General features: G+C 44.0%; 2 protein-coding genes across 3 annotated transcripts in view; both read right to left on the bottom strand.

Annotated features, from left to right (window-relative positions):
- Positions 1-10,716, bottom strand: part of TAF7L (TATA-box binding protein associated factor 7 like) — a 73,657-nt gene extending 62,941 nt beyond the window's left edge. Inside the window, exons 1-2 of one of the 2 annotated variants that reach the window (XM_044305170.1) lie at positions 10,617-10,716; positions 3,677-3,721 (exon numbers count right to left, since the gene is read on the bottom strand). In XM_044305170.1, coding sequence (XP_044161105.1) covers positions 3,677-3,689 — 13 coding nt within the window. In that variant the 5' untranslated portion in view covers positions 3,690-3,721; positions 10,617-10,716. Of the gene's footprint in view, positions 1-3,671; positions 3,722-10,616 lie in introns of those variants that run through there. The other variant, XM_044305171.1, reaches the window with a different exon arrangement.
- Positions 10,717-15,858: 5,142 nt separating this feature from the next.
- Positions 15,859-21,042, bottom strand: part of TIMM8A (translocase of inner mitochondrial membrane 8A) — a 30,843-nt gene continuing 25,659 nt past the window's right edge. The window contains exon 2 of the mRNA XM_044306672.1: positions 15,859-16,299. Within this exon, the coding sequence (XP_044162607.1) occupies positions 16,138-16,299 (162 nt within the window). The 3' untranslated portion in view covers positions 15,859-16,137. The remainder of the gene's footprint in view (positions 16,300-21,042) is intronic.

The following is a 21,042-nucleotide window of genomic DNA, read 5'->3' as shown; positions in this document are numbered from 1 at the left end:
TCCCAGTCCCAATGAATCGTCAGCGCATCCAGCGCCCAGGGATTGTCCCGTGGGTTTAGCGAACAGAACGTTGGTACCTTTGCGTTCTTTTTGGAGGCGAACAGATCCACTTGTGGAGTGCCCCATCTTTCTGCCAAAACCTGAAATACTTCTTGATTCAGGGACCACTCGGTATGATCTATTGACTGGCGACTGAGATAGTCTGCTTCTACGTTCAGTATTCCTTTTAGGTGAATTGCGGAGATAGAACTCACATGGGATTCTGCCCAGTTGAAGATCTTCCTTGCAATAGACATCAGTTTCTCCGATCTCGTGCCTCCCTGGTGAGAGAGATAAGCCACAGTCGTCGTGTTGTCCGAAAGGATCTTTACGTGCTGACCCACCAGAAGGGTCTCTGCAGCCTTCAGGGCTTTCCAGACTGCTTCCAGCTCTCTGAAATTGGAGGACTGAGAGCGGGTTGTTGGAATCCAGGAACCTTGGAACAAATGATCTCCTACTTTCGCTCCCCATCCTTTTCCGCTTGCGTCCGTAAGTACTTGAATGTAGGGAGCCTTCTCCCAGGCCACTCCCAAGGACAGATTGCTTGTGTTTTTCCACCAATTCAGGGAGGTCTTCACCGCTAGGGGAATCAGAACTTTGTGATCCAAGGAGGACTGTTGTTTGTTCCAAGTTCTGAGGATCCATGCTTGGAGAGATCGGAAGTGGGCCTGACTCCATGGGACGGACATGATACAAGACGAGAGAAGACCCAGGAGGCTCATAGCTTCCCTTATGGGACATGACCTCCTGTTCTGGAAACGTCGAACCTGTAATTGAAGGTTTTTGACCTTGTCTGGTGGAAGGAAGGTATGCTGCGTTCGGGAATCCAGGATGACGCCCAAGAACTGGATAGTGCTGGAGGGCACCAGGTTCGATTTTTTCATGTTCACCAACCAACCCAGATCTTGAGTGAGAGACAGGAAGGTTTGTAGGTCTGTTCTGAGTTTGTTCTCCGAATTCCCAATTAGTAGGAAATCGTCCAGGTACGGTATAATCACCAGACCTTTGTGTCTCAGGAAGGCCACCATCTCGACTACCAGCTTCGTAAACACTCTGGGTGCAGATGATATCCCAAAGGGGAGGGCCGTAAACTGGAAGTGATGAGTTACTCCCTTGTGGTCCTGGATGGCGAACCTCAAGAACCTTTGTGACTCTGGATGAATTGGGACGTGATAGTAGGCGTCCTGAAGGTCTACTGAGCACATCAGGGCGTTCCTCCCTATTAACGGAATCAGGGACTTCAGGGATTCCATCCTGAACTTCCGATAAATGACAAACTTGTTCAGGGCTTTCAAGTTTATAATTGTGCGGAATGAGCCCTCTTTTTTCTCTACCAAAAACAGGTTCGAATAGAACCCTTGCCTTTGCTGTGTTGACGGGACTTGTACTATCACGTTCGTCGCCAGAAGACTTTGGACCCCTAGCAGAATCTTTTTGCGCACTTTGGGGGAACTTGGGTTGGTGACAATAAAGCGGTTTGGGGGAGATGAAGAAAGTTCGATGTGGTACCCCGATTTTATTATGTCCCGAACCCAAGGGTTCCGGGTAGTGGACTCCCAAGGAGACAGAAAATTCTTCAATCTCCCCCCAACTCTGGCGTTACTGCTTGTCCGAGGGCTTATTCTGGGAGGAGGAGGGGTTGTTCCTACCCCTGCCCCCTTTTGGGTAACTCCAGCGTCCTGACTTCCCTTTATCTTTAAAGGGTCTATTCTGGCTGGTGGGGGCCCGAAAAGGATAGGCCTAAATAGGGACTGGGGCTTAAATTAGAGGGACAGGCGGGCGGGCGGCTCGACACTTACGGGCGGCCGCCAGAAGGAGATGCCACCCCAAGACCCCCTAAGCCAGGGCCAAACCCCAAGGGAGGAGGACATTTGGTCCCAGGGAGGGAAAAAGGGAAGAAACTCACCCAATCCGGCCTACTCAAACCATCTTCCTCCTCTTGTGTTCACCCTCCCTCGATGGGTCCAGCAGGGTCACCTCTTCATCTGCTGGCACCGAAGTGGCAGGAAGCTGGCAAGGAGTGAGGGCCGGATCCAGGTGACCCCTTGGCTGGCGGGAAGCAGGGGAGCGAGGCTGCCCTGGTCCTTTTTCTTCTTGGGGGAGCTGGACTGGGAGGAAAGCCAGACGGCCCTGTTCCCCCAGCATGAAAAGGAAACAAAATAAACAAAAAAAAAAAGCTGAAGTGATCCTGCAGAGCAGGGAAGTCTGCTTCCTACGACACTAAGCTAAAAACTGATATGCTCTCTCCAGGCTGGAGGGGATATAGCCAGCGGGAGGAGCTAGCACTTTTTAGCCTAGTGTTGCCTCATAGCGGCAGCAGCAGCTATACCACAGTCCTGCGTCCTCCAATGATATGACCGAGAAATTCTATATTTTCACAGGAAAAATTAAATCACAAATCACATTCCTATGCTGCAAAAAAAGAGGAGAGAGACAAAAAAATATAATTAAAGGGTTTCCGTCATGACATTTTAGGCCTATAACCTAAACATATGGCCAGGTCCGTCCAAATAGCATGAATCTGAAACTGTACTTATTAAATGTGCCTGTGGCTCTATTAGCACATAAAACAGGTTTTTATAACCTGTGATTCACCTACCTAAGGTGCCCAAGGGAACGCCGCTTCATACAGGGTGCCCCGCTGCAGCCATCTCCGTCTGGTGCCCAGCGCCGCCTTCCTCACCTCAGCCCCGCCTCCGCAATCGTCCGGTCCCTCAGGTTATGCCTAGTGCGCACGTGCGGGATCTGGCAGAGGGACCGGACAATTGCGGAGGCGGCGCTGAGGTGAGGAAGGCGGCGCTGGGCACCAGACGGAGAGGGCTGCAGCGGGGCACCCTGTATGTAGCGACGTCCCCTTTGGGCACCTTAGGTAGGTGAATGACTACCTGTTTTATGTGCTAATAGAGCCACAGGCACATTTGATAAGTACAGTTTCTGATTCATGCTATTTGGACGGACCTGGCCATATGTTTAGGTTATAGGCCTAAAATGTCATGACCGAATCCCTTTAAGGAATTCTCAGGCCTGGACATTAAGGGCTGAACTAAAATAATTATTTCTGTAGCAGAAATGTGCAACTCAAATCTTAGAAATGAAGGAGCATCTTGTGGATTTTGAGGTCTCCTTTTTATTAGGATGGTTTTCAGGCTCCTCAGATTTGCAGAGGAGGTGCAAAAACAAAAGTCTCCCAACCCAAAATTACTTATTTTGGAAACTAAACCCCCTCAAGGAATTAATTTATTAGTGTACTGAACATTTTGACCCCATGTGGCTCAAAGAATTACCGTACTATAAGATGCACTTTTTCCGAAGCCAGTGTGTCTTATGGAGTGAATACTAATGATCACTTCCATTATGGACCAGGGCATTACGGACAGCCGGCACCTGTCTCGTATGGAGCGGGCTCACCACAGCAGCCCACTACATACATTTGCATTTAGGGGTTAATTATTTAACCCTTGGGCTCTTTTATAACAATTTGCATAGGAATCAAAAGCAGTTTTTCAGGGGCAATAAACCGAGAACAGCACATGGAATTGGGTATATAAGAACTACAGTGCACTGGGAACAGTTTTAAACATAAGGAAGTGGTGACAGACATCCTTTCAAATAAAATTGCAGAATGAATATACATTACTTGTAGACATCATCTCGATTTTAACACTGATTAATGCTTCAATATCTGGAATAAAAAAAATAAAAGCAAAACATTAGTTAACATAGTTTGTAAAACGTAAAACAATTACACATTCGTCCAGTTCAGCCTAGTAACATGCAATGTTGATGTGGAGGAAAAAACAAAAAAATGTGTTGTCAGAAAATTACCTATTGTTTAACACTTTATGTTGTTAAAGAGTTTTTGATGGTTTTTAATTTTCCATGTCAATATATTTAAACAAAAAACATAAAATGCTGCAGTTTTCACAATAGCTATTAAGTCCAATAACTGGCACCACTTCTTGGTCTGTACAGATCACTTTACTGCCGTTATCTGCTCATCTGTCATTCTAATCCTGCAAGTAATGATATCACCTCTTTGCATAGATAACACAGTATCCACCACACAATAGGAGAGATTGTACAAGGGAACAATAGAGAAGATTTGACAATGACCTCCGCACAGGTCACAGAGCATGCCTAGAAAACTCTCCCATAGAAGTCAATGAGGTCCCCTCCAGTCCATTGTGTCTAGTGACGAGCAAAGCGAGCTTCGGATGCTGCATCCAAAGTGGCTCCGTTTAAAACTTCAGATTAATACTGTAAGCAGATCCGTCTCCGTACAGTATTAAAATATATGGGGTCCGATAAGCCAAAGTTAGTTATTCACAAATGACTTTGGAAAACCACTTTAAAACTTGAGACCAAACTCTGCTTCGGTTCTGAGGTACCAGTGGTACAAATGGTTTTCTACTTTAAAAATCAATTACCAAAGTTAGTTAACGAAGTCACGCATGACTGAATTCAGCTCATCGGAGCACATACATTTTAATACTGTACGGAGACGAATCTCAAAGCAACTTTGCATCCGAAGCTTGCTACACTCATGGGGCTGCCTTGAAGAGATTTTCTTAATGCTTTCTAAATACAGGTCCCAGCTGTATAATGACACTGCTAAGGGAGTGAATACAAGAGCTGCCCTGAGTGCTGGAAGAAAACAGCAACTTGTAAGTGTAGAACTACAAGTCCCAGCTGTATAATGACACTGCTAATACACACAGGATCCTCCCCCTACCTTCTTGTGCAATGCTCTCTCTAGTCTGTCAGCTCCTGTGCCCAGAATTGTCACTGCCTGCAGCTACCCAGTCTGTGCAGCTGAAGGGTTTAAGAATCCTAGGACAGAGCAGACGGCAGTGAAGGGGGCGTGGCCAGCACAGTGACGTCTCATTTACAGGCTTGTAAACAAACTTTATCAGAGCAGGGAGAGAAGCTGACATCACAGGTCATGTGACCCTCAGTGAAATCTGAGAAACCAGCCACTGGAGATAAAGTGAGTTAATTGGAAAGCCGTTACATTTGCTTAGTTAGGAACATAGAAAGAACAAAAAAAAAAACTCGGATAACCCCTTTAACCTCTTAAGGACACAGGGCGTACGGGGTGCCGTTTGAAATCATTCAGCAGGTATCCAGTGACAATGCCTAGGGGGGTTCTGTGACCCCCCCCCTCCCGCATTGCCGATAGCTACAAAGCGCAGGTCAATTCAGACCTGCGGTTTGTAGCACTTATGCACGTTTCTGATCGGAAACCTCAAAGTGCTTGTTTTTGTGCCTGCTGGCGCAGCGGGGGGGGGGGGGGGGGAATTGCAGGTGGCGCGGGAGGTGGGCGGGCGGTAGTGTGGGGGGCGGGTGCGTGATCTTCCGCCCGCCCACCGTATATTCTCAGGATGACCGAGCGGTTGAATCAGAGTGTCAGCTCATTACTCACACTCTGATTCAAACGGCTGACATCTGTGCAGTAGGGACTGCTGTATGGAAGAGGTTAACAGGGAGGGAGCTCATTCCCTCTCCCATCGGGGGGCTGCTGTGACTTTGCAGCCCCCGGACAAGATGGGGTCACAGAGGAAGGGAGCCCCCCCCCTCCCTCCCCTGTCTTCTCAGTTGTGGCAGACGGGGAAGGTTCCCATGGCAACAGGACGCCTTCTCAGGCATCCTGCTGTCCATGGTGCTGAACAGATCTGTGCTAAAGGCAGAGATCTGTTCAAAGTGTAAGAGAAATACAGTGCAGTACACTATATAGTGTACTGTATTATACAGACATCAGACCCACTGGATCTTCAAGAACCAAGTGGGTCTGGGTAAAAATAAAGTGAAAAAAGTAAAAAAAAAGTTAACAAATGTATTAAAAAAACATTTATCCCGGATTAAAAAAGTTAAAAAAAATTGCCTACACGTTATATGTCACCGCGTCCGTAACGACCTGATCTATAAAATGGCCATGTTACATTCCCTGCATGGTGAACACCATACAAAAAATTAAAATAAAAACTATGATGAAATTGAAATTTTGCCCACCTTACTTCCCAAAAAAGGTAATAAAAGTGATCAAAAACCTTGTAATTACGCCAACATAGTACCATTCAAACAGTCGCCTCATCCCGCAAAAAATGAGCACCTACATGAGACAATGGCCCAAAAAAAAAAAAAAACTATGGCTCTCTATGGAGAGATTCTATGGAGACACTAAAAAGATTTTTTGAGTTTCAAAAATGATATTATTGTGTAAAACCTTAATAAATAAATAAATAAAAAGGTACACATATTAGGTATTGCCGTGTCCGTTAGAACCTGCTCTATAAAAGTATCACATGATCTAACTCCTCAGGTGAACAACGTAAAAATTAAAAATTAAAATGGTGTAAAAAAAAAAAGCTATAATTTTGTCACCTTACATCACAAAAAGTGTAATAGCAAGCGATCAAAAAGGTATATGCACCCCAAAATCATACCATTAAAACAGTAATCTCATCCTGCAAAAAATGAGACCCTAACTAAGACAATCGCCCAAAAAATATAAAAAAAACTATGGCTCTCAGACTATGGAGACACTAAAATTATTTTTTTGTTTCAAAAATGATATTACTGTGTAAAACTTAAATTTAAAAAAGTAAACATATTAGGTATCCATGCATCTGTAACAACCTGCTCTATAAAAATAGCACGATTTAATCTGTCACATGAACGTTGTAAATAATAAATACAAACGGTGCCAAAACAGGTATTTTTGGGCAAATTTTCCATTTTAATCCATTTTTTTCCTGTAACAAAGCAAGGGTAACAGCCAAACAAAACTAAATATTTATTGTCCTGATTCTTTAGTTTACAGAAACACCCCATATGTGGTCGTAAACTTCTCTATGGGCACACGGCAGGGCGCAGAAGGAAAGGAATGCCATATGGATTTTGGGAGGCAGTTTTTGCTGGACTTGTTTTTTTGACACCATGTCCTATTTGAAGCCCCCCTGATGCACCCCTTGAGTAGAAACTCCAAAAAGTGACCCCATTTAAGAAACTACACCCCTCAAGGTATTCAAAACTGATTTTACAAACTTTGTTAACCCTTTAAGTGTTCCACAAGAGTCAATGGCAAATGGAGATGAAATTGCAGAATTTCTATTTTTTGTTACTTTGCTTCACAAAAAGTGTAATATAGAGCAACCAAAAATCATATGTATCCTAAAATAGTACCAAAAAAACTGTCACCTTATCCCGTAGTTTCCAAAATAGGGTCACGTTTTTGGAGTTTCTACTCTAGGGGTGCATCAGGGGGCTTCAAATGGGACATGGTGTAAATAAACCAGTCTAGCGAAATGTGCCTTCCAAAAACCAAACGGTGCTCCTTTCCCTCTACGCCCTGACGTGGGGCCGTGCAGTGGTGTACGACCACATATCGGGTGTTTCTGTAAACCGCAGTCAGGTCAATAAATATAGAGTTTCGGTTGGCTGTTAACCCTTGCTTTGTTAGTGGAAAAAAAATGGATTAAAATTGAAAATTTGGCAAAAAATTTAAATTCTGAAATTTAATCTTCATTTGCCATCAACTCTTGGGGAACACCTAAAGGGTTAATGATGTTTGTAAAATCAGTTTTGAATACCTTAAGGGGTGCAGTTTCTAGAATGGGGTCATTTTTGGGTGGTTTCTATTATGTAAGCCTCACAAAGTGACTTCAGACCTGAACTGGTCCCTAAAAAGTGGGTTTTTGAAAATTTCTGAAAATTTTCAAGCTTTGCATCTAAACTTCTAAGCCTTGTAACGTCCCAGAAAATAAAATGGCATTCCCAAAATGATCCAAACATGAAGTATACATATGAAGAATGTAAGGTAATAACTATTTTGGAGGTATTACTATGTAGTATAGAAGTAGAGAAATGTAAACTTTGAAATTTGGTAATTTTTCCAAAATTTTGGTAAATTTTGTATTTTTTTATGAATAATAAAAAAAAAAAATTACTCCATTTTACCAGTGTTATGAAGTACAATATGTGATGAAAAAACAATCTCAGAATGGCCTGGATAAGTAAAAGCGTTTTAAAGTTATCACCACATAAAGCGATACTGGTCAGATTTGCAAAAAATGGCCTGGTCCTTAAGGTGAAATAAGGCTGTGTCCTTAAGGGGTTAAGAACAGCTCAGGCAAGATAGCCGCCCCCATAATCAGTCAGGAAATAGAATAAAGAAATCCGCAATCATTCAGAAAAAAAAAGGATACGCGTTACTATCTGGTTTTAACTGGCAGACATTTTTGGCGATACATTTCCTTTAACTCTTACGATACCAGAGTTTTTTTCATTTTTATTCCCCATCTTCCTGGAGCCATAACTTTATTTTTCCATACACATATCGATATGAGGGCTTATTTTTTGCAGGACAAGTTGCACTTCCTAATGTCACCATTTAATATGGCACACCAAGTAGTGGGAAACGGGAATTTTTTTTTTCCCCAAATGGGGTGGAACTGGGGAAAAAAAAAAAGTTATTCCTCCCCCCACAGTTTTACAGGATTTGTCCCTACAGCATTCCCTTTGTGACAAAACTGACCTGTGCCCTTATTCTCTGGGTCAGTACGATTACAATGATACCACATTTGTATAGGTTTAAAATGTCTAAATATTTTTTTTTTTTTTATTAAAACTTTGAAAGAAAAAAAATATATATATAAATTTCACATCTCTATTTTCTGACCCCCTATAACTTTTTTTTATAGTTACATCTATTGAGCTGAGGGCTCATTTTTTACAGGATAATCTGTAGTTTCTATTGATACCATTGTGGAGTGTGTGTGTATCACATTTTATTCAATTTTTGGGGGTAAGAGAAGCAATGAAAAAATGGCGAATAGGCCATTTTGATACTTTTTTCATTACTCCTGACAGGGCACACTTGTGAAGTGAAGACCATTTCAGGTGACTACCTCTTGAAGCTCATCAAGAGAATGCCAAGAGTGTGCAAAGCAGTAATCAAAGCAAAAGGTGGCTACTTTGAAGAACCTAGAATATGACATATTTTCTGTTATTTCACACTTTTTTGTTATGTATATAATTCCACATGTTAATTTATAGTTTTGATGCCTTCAGTGTGAATCTACAATTTTCAGTCATGAAAATAAAGAAAACTCTTTGAATGAGAAGGTGTGTCCAAACTTTTGGTCTGTACTGTATATATGACTGCACAGGTCTTCTAATGTGTATTAAAATCATATAAGTATACCCCCTGTCAACCTTGGGCAGAAAGAAGAGCGATTCTATCAGGTTATAAAACATGAGTTTACTCTATTTATAAGGTCGACAGGGGGTATACTTATATGATTTTAATACACATAAGAAGACCTGTGCAGTCATATATATATGCTTATTGGGCCTGTCAGTGTCCCTTTAAGTGTTTATGCTGCAATTCTTATTTTGGCCACCGGATGGCAGGCCAGGATAAGAAATTATCAATTTCTACTGTAAATCTCATTTTAAAATTCCGATAGATCATCAAAAATTAAAAAACATTATTTATAGGCAATGAATATACTAACCTGGCTCCAGGCCGTCATCTCGCGATGCGCGAGCTAGCGCATGCACAGTGTCGTCATAGTGTTCCTTCCCTGTGCTGGCATCAGCCTCAAGGAACGAACTGCGCATACGCTAGCTTGGGCATCGCGAGATTACAGCGCTCTAGCTTTCTAACGCCGAGGAGATTGGGAGGATGTGGGACGGTGCCGGGCTCCTTCACGCTGGACTCATCTCAGGTTAATTTGCATATGTATCAAATCTGTTTGTTTACACAATAAAAGCACACAGAGCTATGGGGAATGGATATTGCAGATGTGCTAGCGGCCATCTAGCAACCCATGTCCTCAGCTCTGTACACAAAATCCCAGTGACCGGTTTCCTTTAATATGATTCCTCACATGCACTACTTTGGTCCATGACGTAGACCAAACACGCCCATTGAAATCAATGGATCCATAAAAAGTTAATGACACAAAATAGATGGCATCATTGGTAGGATGGACCTCTTCATTTCAGCCTAGCACTGTGTGTGGAATACGGCTGAGACACGGATCCTTCGCCGACATCTTCATGGATCAAACAGATGGAACTGCCACAGACGTCAAATGGACGCAAAACCGTAAACGAGGCCCAAAACCCAACAACCGAGTCCACGTGTAAAGCGAGCATTTTACTGCTACATCCACTTAGGGCAGTTCACACGGCTGCAGATTAGAAAGGACAATGGCAGCCTGTGGGAGACTGAAGATGCATGTCCACCGGAGGCGTTCTGCACAGTACCTGTGCCAAATGACGCTGTGTGAACAGAGCCTTACAGGGAACAAGCTTCCGGGAAGCATAACCGAGACTACACATCCAGCTACCCCTATAACCCTTCAGCCTCGCCTGGGAACCGCAAGACAGTCCAATGCTGGACACACAGCAAGGAGCCCCACATCATGTGCACACTATACAGATCATCAGGGTGATCTCACTCCATAGGGTGCTACAGTCTGAACTACACCGAGAACATGATGTAGCCCGCAGAGAGGGCATAAACCGCAGACGCGTGCAGAACCGCTGTGTGTGACCGAGAAAACACTTACCGCAGGACCCCAACTACTGAGCCCACACCGGAAACGTCCAATCAGCCAAACAGGAAGAGAGTTTTCACGTGACCGCACCTCGGGCCGCCTCACGTGACATGCTAAAGTCACGTGGGATCGGCGCAGCGGCAGTTATAGTAATATACAATAATAACCATGGCGCTTACAGTGAGCCCCTGTGACGTCACAACAGGTCGGACGTTCAGGAAGTCAGAGGGGGACAACCAGGGAACCGCTGAGGGGACCTTATAACTCTTATAACTCCCTTGGAAGGACAATATTGGTGGCAGGTGCAGCGGGAATTGTATTTTTTTTACACGTAGTAGAATGCCCACTGTAGTGCCACAAGCAGTACAATGCCACTCTTACAGTACAATGCGCCTCTTATAGTACGATGCCCCTCTTACAGTACGATGCCCCTCTTCAGGGGCGTAGCTAAAAGCTCATGGGCCCTGGTGCAAGAGTTCAGCTTGGGCCACCTTCCCTCAGTACTTGTGGCAAGGGGCAGGGGAGCACATAGCCTTCCAGCCAGAGGTGTAAATTGGCCAGTATGCACTTTCTATAATGCCAGTTTTTTTTTTATGCAGCACAAGGGTCTTTGGGCCCCTCAGGCTCCTGGGCCCGGTAGCCACTGCTACCTCTGCACCCCCTATAGCTACGCCCCTGCCCCTCTTACAGTACAATGCCCCTCCTACAGTACGATGCCCCTCTTATAGTAGAATTCCCCACAAAGTGGTTGCGCCCCGTTCAACACCAAGCCAGCTTTCACCATGACAAGCTAGCCACAGTTTGCAAATCTGAAATATTTCGCTTTATGTGGTAACTAGCAGAAGGACCCGGCCTCACACGCTGTATTTCATTTCGTTAAAAGATATTGACAGTATCCACTAGAACAGTGACATATACAGTACTCCGCCCCTTTAACAGTGACCTCCACAGCGGCCTGCCCCTTTAACAGTAACATCCACAGCGCCCTTCCTTTTAACATTGACCTCCACAGCCGCGGTCCCTTTATTAGTGACCTCCACAGTACCCCGTCTTGTTAACAGTGATTTCCACAATAACCCACCCCCTTACTAGTGACTTCCACAAAGCTCCATTCCCTTAAAATGTGCCCTCCACAACACCCCCACCCCCTTAACAGTGACCTCTACAGCACCCCGCCCCTTAATAATGACCTCCATAGCGGACTGTCCCCTTAACTGTAACCTCCACCGTTCCCTGCCCCCTTAACAGAGACCTCCACAGCACCCACCCCTTTAACAGTGACCTCCACAGAATCCCACCCCCTTAAGAGTAACCTCCATAGGATCCCGCCCATTTAACAGTTACCTGCACAGCATCCCTCCCCCTTAACAGTGACCTCCACAGCGGCTGCCCCTTTATTAGTGACCTCCACAGTACCCCATCTCCTTAACAGTGATATCCACAACACCTCGTCCCCTTAACAGTGGCCTCCATCCTCAGTGCGCCTGCGCCGGGTGTACATGTGACGTCATCGGCGCAGGCGCACTGAGGATGGAGCGGCCGAGCGAGTGTCCTCCACTCAGTGCGCCTGCGCCAACTGAAGACCGGCGCGAGATTTAAAACGCAGACAGGGCCAGTCAGAGGACGAGCGCGTCCGCTGGCCCTGTCAATCAACATGAGGAGGGGGCGTCATTACGAATGGAGGATGCGGCTGCTAGCAGCAGGTAGCCGCCCTACCTGCTGCTAGAGAGGTAATTTGCATAATATAAAAGTCAGTTTTTTGATAGAACTACTGAACCAAACAGAGTAATAGCTATATATATTGAGAAATCGCAGCATAAGGATTTTAGGGAGACCAAAAAAAAAAAAATGAGTTTAGTGGAGTGACAGAAGCCCTTTAAGCTGATATGCTTAGGTGACAAACAGCACACCACCGCAGAGCTGTGGCAGGGGATAAGAGACCAGACTGAGCTATGACTCTTGCCACTCAACCTAGAACCAGGCATGGTTGTGTCTGATAATGGCCGTAACTTGGTGGCAGCTTTGGAGCTCGGCAAGCTCACACACATCCCATGCCTAGCCCACGTCTTCAACTTAGTGGTTCAGCGGTTTCTCAAAACCTACCCCAATTTGCCTGAGCTACTGGTGAAGGTGTGCTGCGTGTGTGCCCATTTCCGCAAGTCATCAACAGCTCCCGCTGGTCTGTCAACACTGCAGCAGCGCTTACAACTGCCAGCTCACCGACTGTTGGGCAACGTGAGCACGCGCTGGAACTCCACGTTCCACATGTTGGCCAAGCTTTGTGAGCAGCAGAGGGCAGTAGTGGAATAACAGCTGCAACATGGTCGTCGGCCTTTCCAGTCAGCTTCTGCTATTCACAACAGTGCTCCAGACAAAAAAAATAAAAAATACCTAGTAGCCATTGGCCCCTGAACTGAAAAATTTAGGAGCCAAATTAAATTTTTAGTCGCCAAATCGAAACAGAATCCAAATTTTGGTATCGTGACAACGCTACACCGATCAGACCGCTACAACGGTAGGGTTGTTTCGATACCAACATTTTGATTAGCTTTCGTCAACATTAAAAAGTGTTGCAATACTCAATACCACGCAAAAAAAAAAACACCCAAAAAAGCTGCGTGCATTTTATGAAACGTTCGGCCCATAATAGAACAGTCCTATCCTATTTTTTTGGGGTGACAATGTGACAAAAAAATGGCGAATCGCATGTTTATTATTTATTTATTTCTGTTGCAGTGCTCACCGCATAGGAGATATTTTTTTATAATTTATTTTAAAGTTTGGACTTTTCGGATGCAGCGCTATGTAATATGTTTATTTATTGTTTATATATTTTATATGTAAAATCGGGAAAGGGGGGATTTAAACTTAATATTTTAGGGTACTTTCACACTTGCGTTTTTCTTTTCTGGCATAGAGTTCCGTCACAGGGGCTCTATACCAGAAAACAACTGATCAGGCATATCCCCATGCATTCTGAATGGAGAGTAATCCGTTCACGCAGGTTTTATCACGCGGGTGCAATGTGTTTTGCACATGCATGATAAAAAAACGGACTATGGTACCCAGACCCGAACTTCTTCACTGAAGTTCAGGTTTGGGTTCAAGGTTGTGTAGATGTAATTATTTTCCCTTATAACATGGTTATAAGGGAAAATAATAGCATTCTAAAAAACAGAATGCTAAGTAAATTAGGGCTGGAGGGATTAAAAAAAAAAGAATTTTTTTTTAACTCACTTTCGTGAAGAGATGTGCAGCACCTGAAACTACACCACCACTGCACCACCAATGAAGATAACTGACCTGTTAATACAAATACAGGGGGCGGATGACGGGGTGAAGTTATCCCCTCAGGTACAGCTGTACACACACACAAACGCAGGGGAAACTCGAAAAATTTGAATATCATGCAAAAGTCCATTTATTTCAGTAATGCAAATTAAAAGGAATTGCATATAAATTTTTTTTTAGAGGGTCAGCTCACCAGCAGGCCTTCGCCTACAATCTTTTACTGGGTTTGCTCACCAGCAGGCCCGCACATAAAACCCTTTACAGGGTCAGCTCACCTGAAGGCTCTTGCATTTAAATTTTTTAGAGGGTCAGCTCACCTGCATGTCCTCGCATATAATGTTTTACAGGGTCAGCTCACCTGAAGGCCCTCGCATATAATGTTTTAGAGTATCAGCTCACCAGCAGGCCCACACCTAAAATCTTTTATAGGGTCAGCATACCAGCAGGCCTTTAAAAATTATATGTGAGGGCCTGCTGGTGTGCTGACCCTATATATAATTTTTTAAAGGGCCAGCATACCAGCAGGCCTTCACCTACAATCTTTTACAGGGTCAGCTCACCAGCATGCCCGCACCTAAAATCTTTTACAGGGTTACCTCACTTGCAGGCCCGCACCCAATTATACCCAATAGGCAATTTGCGCGCATGCTGCTTTGCTTGGTTGTGGTAGCCATAACTATTTCTCAGGCTCCCTCTCTGGAATCGAGCCATAATTCCACCGTTACCCATGGTCTACATGAGGATAGGTCATCAACATTACAAAAGCAGACAACCCCTTAAATTGTATTCTACTGGTTAGTATGATGACTCGGATATCAATTTTATATTACATACTTCAAATTTTACACAGCAAAAGCATTTTTATTTTATTTTGGCGATTGTCTTGTGCGTGGGCTCATTTTTTGTGGGATGAGAATTTTATTGGTACCTTTTTGGGGTACAACCGACTATCAGCTTGATATTATGGTTTTCGGAGGTAAGATGACAAAAAAAAAAAAGTTAGGTTTCATCTGACAGGATAAATTATGTGATTTTTTTTTTATATAGCAGGTTGTTATGGATGCAGCAATACCAAATATGTCTGTCTATTTGTTTTCTTAATGTGTGCTTTTTATACTTGAAACTTGTTTTATTTTTCTAAAACACTACTTAATACCACTATGGGACTTCAACTTCTGCTGCCTGAGGCAAAAATTTAAATAGTGAAACAATCTCCTGCATCCCCCCTACCCCCCGTAGTGCCATAAAAGGAAAAAAAATGAAACTAATTCCAGCTTAATGCCGTTTGCGTTGCAGGCCTCTTCCTGCCCGTGTCCCAATGCATGCATTCGCTAGGACAGTGATGGCTAACCTTGGCACTCCAGCTGTGGTAAAACTACAACTCCCAAGATGCCCCCCTTGCTTGGCTGCTCTCAGAACTCTGTAGAAATAAATGGAGCATGCTGGGAGTCGTAGTTTCACCACAGCTGGAGTGCCAAGGTTAGCCATCACTGCGCTAGGACATCATTGCAACGTCCTGCATTGAGTCTAACGTCTGCTTCATCGGAACGCAGGCACACATGACACCATTGCACTGTACTATACATATGGTATTGTAATGCATTCCAACTGTCAGGGCCTCATAGGCTTCGGCAGCTTGTAGACCTGAGGGCCTTTGTAACACTTTCAGCTGCCGTACCAACCCGTGAGCACATCATGGGGAGTCAATGGGATGACCATTGCATCAGAGTTATCACCACAGCCAGCAGTTACAGCAGGGGTCTGTCAGTAACACTGAGACCCCCGTACTGATTGGGCAAGTACAGCTCCTGTATGGAACATGTAAAGCCCAATGTGGAAGCTCATTGCCTGCTGCACCGTACATGTATGGGGGATGTTGGGAAGGGGTTACTGGCTTCTAAAATATTTACCATGTGCTTTGCAGTAAAAAATAAAATAAAAAAAATAGTACAAATTTAACAAGTACAGTCAGAATTCTGTTTAATGTCAGAAATAAATTGAAAAAATAATGGTAAGTTACATATTTCATGATATCCTTCTTTGCATCTGTGAACCACTCAATATTCTTTGACATATCAAGCAATGGAGTTTCATCTGGAAAGCCCTGGCAAACGCAGACACGTCCGATATCTTTTTCAGACAAAACAGCGAGCAGTCCACAAACAGAAGTCGCCTTCGAATAACGCAGATCGCTAGACCAGGACATCTGCTTAAGGCGATCGGTTGGAAATGAATTCAATCCTCAGTCAATAAGGCTTTCAGAAAAGGTTCCCCTCAGCTTCTGAGTCTGTTCTAATCGGTTCAGGATAAATTGGCTTGTGTCTATAAACCTCTCCACACAGTTCACAAAACAGCCCTCGGATCGAGCATCCAGCTTTGGTCCTGGTTTCTCCATACATTTTTCCTGGAAAATGTGAAACATAAATAATCATCAACCATGCTTTACATCGGTAGCAGCACATTATCACATAGAAATACGTGGCTCTTCAGCAGGACCCTCACTCCTACTATTTCAGTAGTTGATTAGTTTGTTACTATGTAATGTCTGATTTTGTTTGTACATGTACCCTATGATTTGTAAAGTGCTGTGTGATAGGTTGGTGCTACATAAAGATTATTACGACATCAGTATCATTACTGAGGAGGAAAAACCATTATTTAAAGGGCATCTGCCATTAGATTTGTAACTATGAAACGGGCTGACGTGTTGCATGTGCACTTGGCAGCTGAAGGCATCCGTGTTGGTCCCATGTTCATACGTGTCTGCATTGCTGAGAAAAAAGATAGTTTTATTATATGCCAACGCCTTGGCGTGAGGCTCAGCTCTCTGGAACACTGACTGACAGGACCATGATCACACCTGCCTGGACCTGTCAAAGTGCAGAGGGCGTGGCCGTTGCAGAGAAAGCAGAGCCTCATTTGCATATATAAAAATGTCATATTTCTCTGCGATGCAGACACATATGAGCATGGGAATAACACGAATGCCTTCAGCTGTCAAGTGCACATGTAACAGGTCAGCCAGGGTCATAGGGACAAATCAGACATCTACTCCGGGTAGAAACTGTGGGAGGAATCAGACAGCACATGTGGCATCTAGTCTTCAAAACCTGTCCCATTAACAGGTGAATCCAATCTTCCTATAAAGACAGTACCATTTATTTCAACGCTAAAGAAGGAACCATTTACTTCAATGGGGCCGCAAAAAACGAAAATGTCCGCTCCGCAAAAAAATTCAATAGCTCCTATTATTGTTCGCATTACGGACAAGGATAGGACTCTATTAGGGGTATCCAAGTTTCGCAGACCGCAAAACGGACCGATGCATGTGCCCTAAATCAATGTTATTTATAATTCCACCGCTGAGCGCACCACATTCAATGTCACTAATACAACATTCCAGGATATAACGGTCAAAGCCTTCTATCAAGCAGACTTGGGCACGACTGCCTCACTTGGCATGAAGCCCTCACGCTGAGAGGCGCTGTTCACACATGACTCTGCCTGATAAAAGGCTTATCAAGTATAGCCTTGAAATTTGCATTTGTGACACTGAATGTGGTACACTCATGGCCGGCAAAATAAACACCGGGTTCCTTATGAAATAAGGAGTGCTGTCATTAGGCCTGGTTCACACCTGAACGTTTTACAGCACGTATGAACGCGCTGTAAAACGCCCTATTCCCAAAGAAGTACAGGAGCTTCTTTGGGGCATATTGTCACGCATTCTGTACATAAGCACCTGTTTTTCATTGGACGCCTCTGTGGTCAATCGCAAGAATGCGTGTACGACGCACGTTTTCCATTTCCAAAAACGCGCTGTAATACGCCCCGAAAACATCAGACAAAAATGTGCGGAAAATGCGCGTATCAAATACGCTCAAGTGTGAACCAGGCCTAACAGATAGATTAGACCGATAAGTTAATTTTAGGGGTTTATCCACCCTTTACTAAGTGAGTGTCTATCCTCAAGCCTTCAACTGCTGAGCGGCAGGAGTCTGACACCCCCAACAATTAGCTATTCTGGTGTAGCTTCATCACTGGTAGTCAGCAGACAGAACTACTAAGCACCATCAACCGTGTAGTGGAGGGAGCTTGTTACTACAGTGCTACTTGCATTGACTTCAATGGGAGCAGCTCTGAAGTAACGAGCATCCTCCACTACAAGGTAGCTGTGCATTTCTGGCTCCGATATACCTACACCCAAACAGCTGATCGTCTGGGGATGCGGCGTGTTAGACCCCTACCGATCAGCTAGTGATGGCCTATCCATCACTTACTAAAGGCTGGACAACTCCTTTAACTAAGGTGGGTGATATAGGGCAAATTAATCAGATTAATGCTATTAAGGAGTCTGACTATTTTCTTTTTGAAATCTTGATATTGAATCTTTACTTCCGCAGTGCTGTATCAGCACAGGATGTGTAGCCTCTTCAGTCCGTGCTACTTATGTCATTAAACCTGGAGCAATATATCTAGAAACCACGGCACTTGATGAGTCGTTTTGCAAAATTCAATTCATTTGTTTGTTGTCCATCCCAAAAGGATCTTTTTTATATATTGCAATTGGCCAACGTTTCAGTCCTACTAGGACCTTGATCACGGCCTGATGCAGGAGATCATGAGGAAAAGGGAGGACTCTCTTGATCTCCTGCATCAGGCCGTGATCAAGGTCCTAGTAGGACTGAAACGTTGGCCAATTGCAATATATAAAAAAGATCCTTTTGGGATGGACAACAAATAAATGAATTGAATTTTGCAAAACGACTCATCGAGTGCCGTGGTTTCTATATATATTGTGATTGACCCCGTCACTGAGCACCGAACATCATACCCAGGAGTGCCATCCACTATAATCAATATAATTAAACCTGGAGCAGACCCCACACTGGCTGTGCTGGTATGGTGCTGCACAGGACCTGAGGGGTTAATTGTGGCAGATCACAGCGCGCAGTAATAGAGGCCAGGTATGGGATATGGCCAGCACATGCAGGCTACGTTTGTATTCAGGCATATTAACTATATTCATTGGTGGCGCAGTGGCCACAGCCCCTCCCTTCTACTCCTCTCTGTTCTCATTGGTGGCGGAGTGGCCACAGTCCCTCCCCTCCTAGTCTGTTCTCACTGGTGATCAGCGGCAGCCGCACACAGTGGGGAGGGAGGGACTCCCTCCTTCTCCACTGTGCCGGCTCAGGAGAACATAGTGCGTGCCGAGAGCGGCGCATGCCATGTTCTACCGCGATATGGCGATAAACAAAATCGCTATCGTTGGCCAAAATTATATTGCATATATCGTCTATATCGCCCACCCCTAATTCTTATATGTTCTTTATGCCAGATAAGTCCGGGAGGAGAGAGTAATGGGAGTGGAATAGCCTAAGATCTATACTAGATATCTCAAGTATCAGATAACCTTACGTTGCCCACGGTTGCTGGGTATTTTTTTGTTATTCAGCCCGAATCCCTGTGTTGCAAGGGGAATGCATTTATGTAAATGCACTATGTTAGGGAACCGTATCATGACCTCTGTATTATCTCTTAGCAATAACCAAATACTTACTGGAAGCGGGTTAGAGGTTGTGAAAGTTATGTGGATTGGATGGGATGTCCGGAAAATGATACCTTTGGGGTTTGATAATGGGGGTTAATGTAATAGCTTGGAATGTGAGGGGTCTTCGGGACGCATCCAAGAGATATGCAGTATTGAATTCCTTAAAGGCAATTTTAACCAGCCATAGTATGATCATCAGAAACACATTTGACAAAATAATCCATGACTACATTGAATCGTGCATGGATGGGGCACGCATACCACTCCGTGTACTCTAGTCATGCTAGAGGGGTCAGTGTACTTAGTACATTGAAACAGGATTTGTTTCTGTATAAGACAAGCATAGACCCTAATGGCCGCTATGTATGTCTACAATGCACAATATTTCAATTAACCCTTATAATCGTGGCAATATATATATATATATACCACCCCCATATAAGAAGTACTGAAACAAGTGCTGGTGTTTATATGGCTGCGTCTTCGAGTGTCCCCACACTCATAGTTGGAGATTTCAACATTGTGCTTGATTATCATCTAGCTAGGCATCGGGAGGTCACTGATTCAGAGGAAGTACAGTTATCAAATATGGCAAAAGGTATTCATGGAAACAGCACTTAGCGATATTGGGAGGATCCATAATCCTAAGGTTAGACACTTTTCCTGCCATTCTAGTTCACGTAACACATTATCTTAGCAGTAGGTAACCAACAGATACCAAGTCTGGTGAGGAAAGTGGAATACTTGCCTAGAAGTATTTCTGATCATTCTCCCATCAAAGTGGAACTGAGCTTAGACTTCAATCTTATGAGAAATAAGGGCCTGTGGAGGCTAAACCCCTTCTGGCTAACTTTATTACGGGACGAGGTGGGAATATTGGAGAAATACAGGAATTTATGTCCTATAACATTGGGTCGACATCTATGACCGTAGTTTTGGACACTTAAAGCTTTTGTTAGACGGATGTTCAATAAGCGCATTCAATAAAGCATAAGTCCAAAAATAGGGAACTATTACAAGAATTGCAGTCCAGAGTCACTGACACTGAAGGTAAATATGTAGATAATTCCACGGAAGTGAACCGATCTAACTGGATTAAGGCGCAGAAGACATAGAGGGATCATCGGTTGGAAATTGTGGACAGTAAAAGGTTCTTCTGGAAACAGAAGTACTTTGAGGAGGGAGAGAGTGTGGGACACATGCTAGCCACTGTTATTAAGGCTCAGCAGGGACCTTCCTATATAGGATGTATACAGGATATGACGGGTGGCGTGGTAACGGATAGTCAAGACATTCTGAGAGTGTTTAGTGACTACTACAAACAATTGTATTCCACTAGATTACAGCATAGAGACGTTGAGATAATGGATCTCCTCTCCTCCATTAAGTTGTCAGTATTGACGGCAGAACAAAAAGGTAGTCCTTGAAGAACCTCTTAACCTGGAGGAACTTAAGGAGGCAGTGAGGAAGGTGGGTGGGTGGCACCGAAAGAGAAAGCACCTGGATCAGATGGAATACCAGGGGAGTTTTTGAAGTATATAAGACTTTGATACCGCAACTTTTATCAGTTTTTGAGCAAGCAGAATCACTAGGTAG

Source organism: Bufo gargarizans, chromosome 9 (genome assembly GCF_014858855.1).
Source record: "Bufo gargarizans isolate SCDJY-AF-19 chromosome 9, ASM1485885v1, whole genome shotgun sequence".
NCBI classification, from domain to species: Eukaryota; Metazoa; Chordata; class Amphibia; order Anura; family Bufonidae; genus Bufo; species Bufo gargarizans.
Note: the sequence above shows the minus strand (reverse complement) of the source record. Positions and strands in the feature narration are given on the sequence as shown.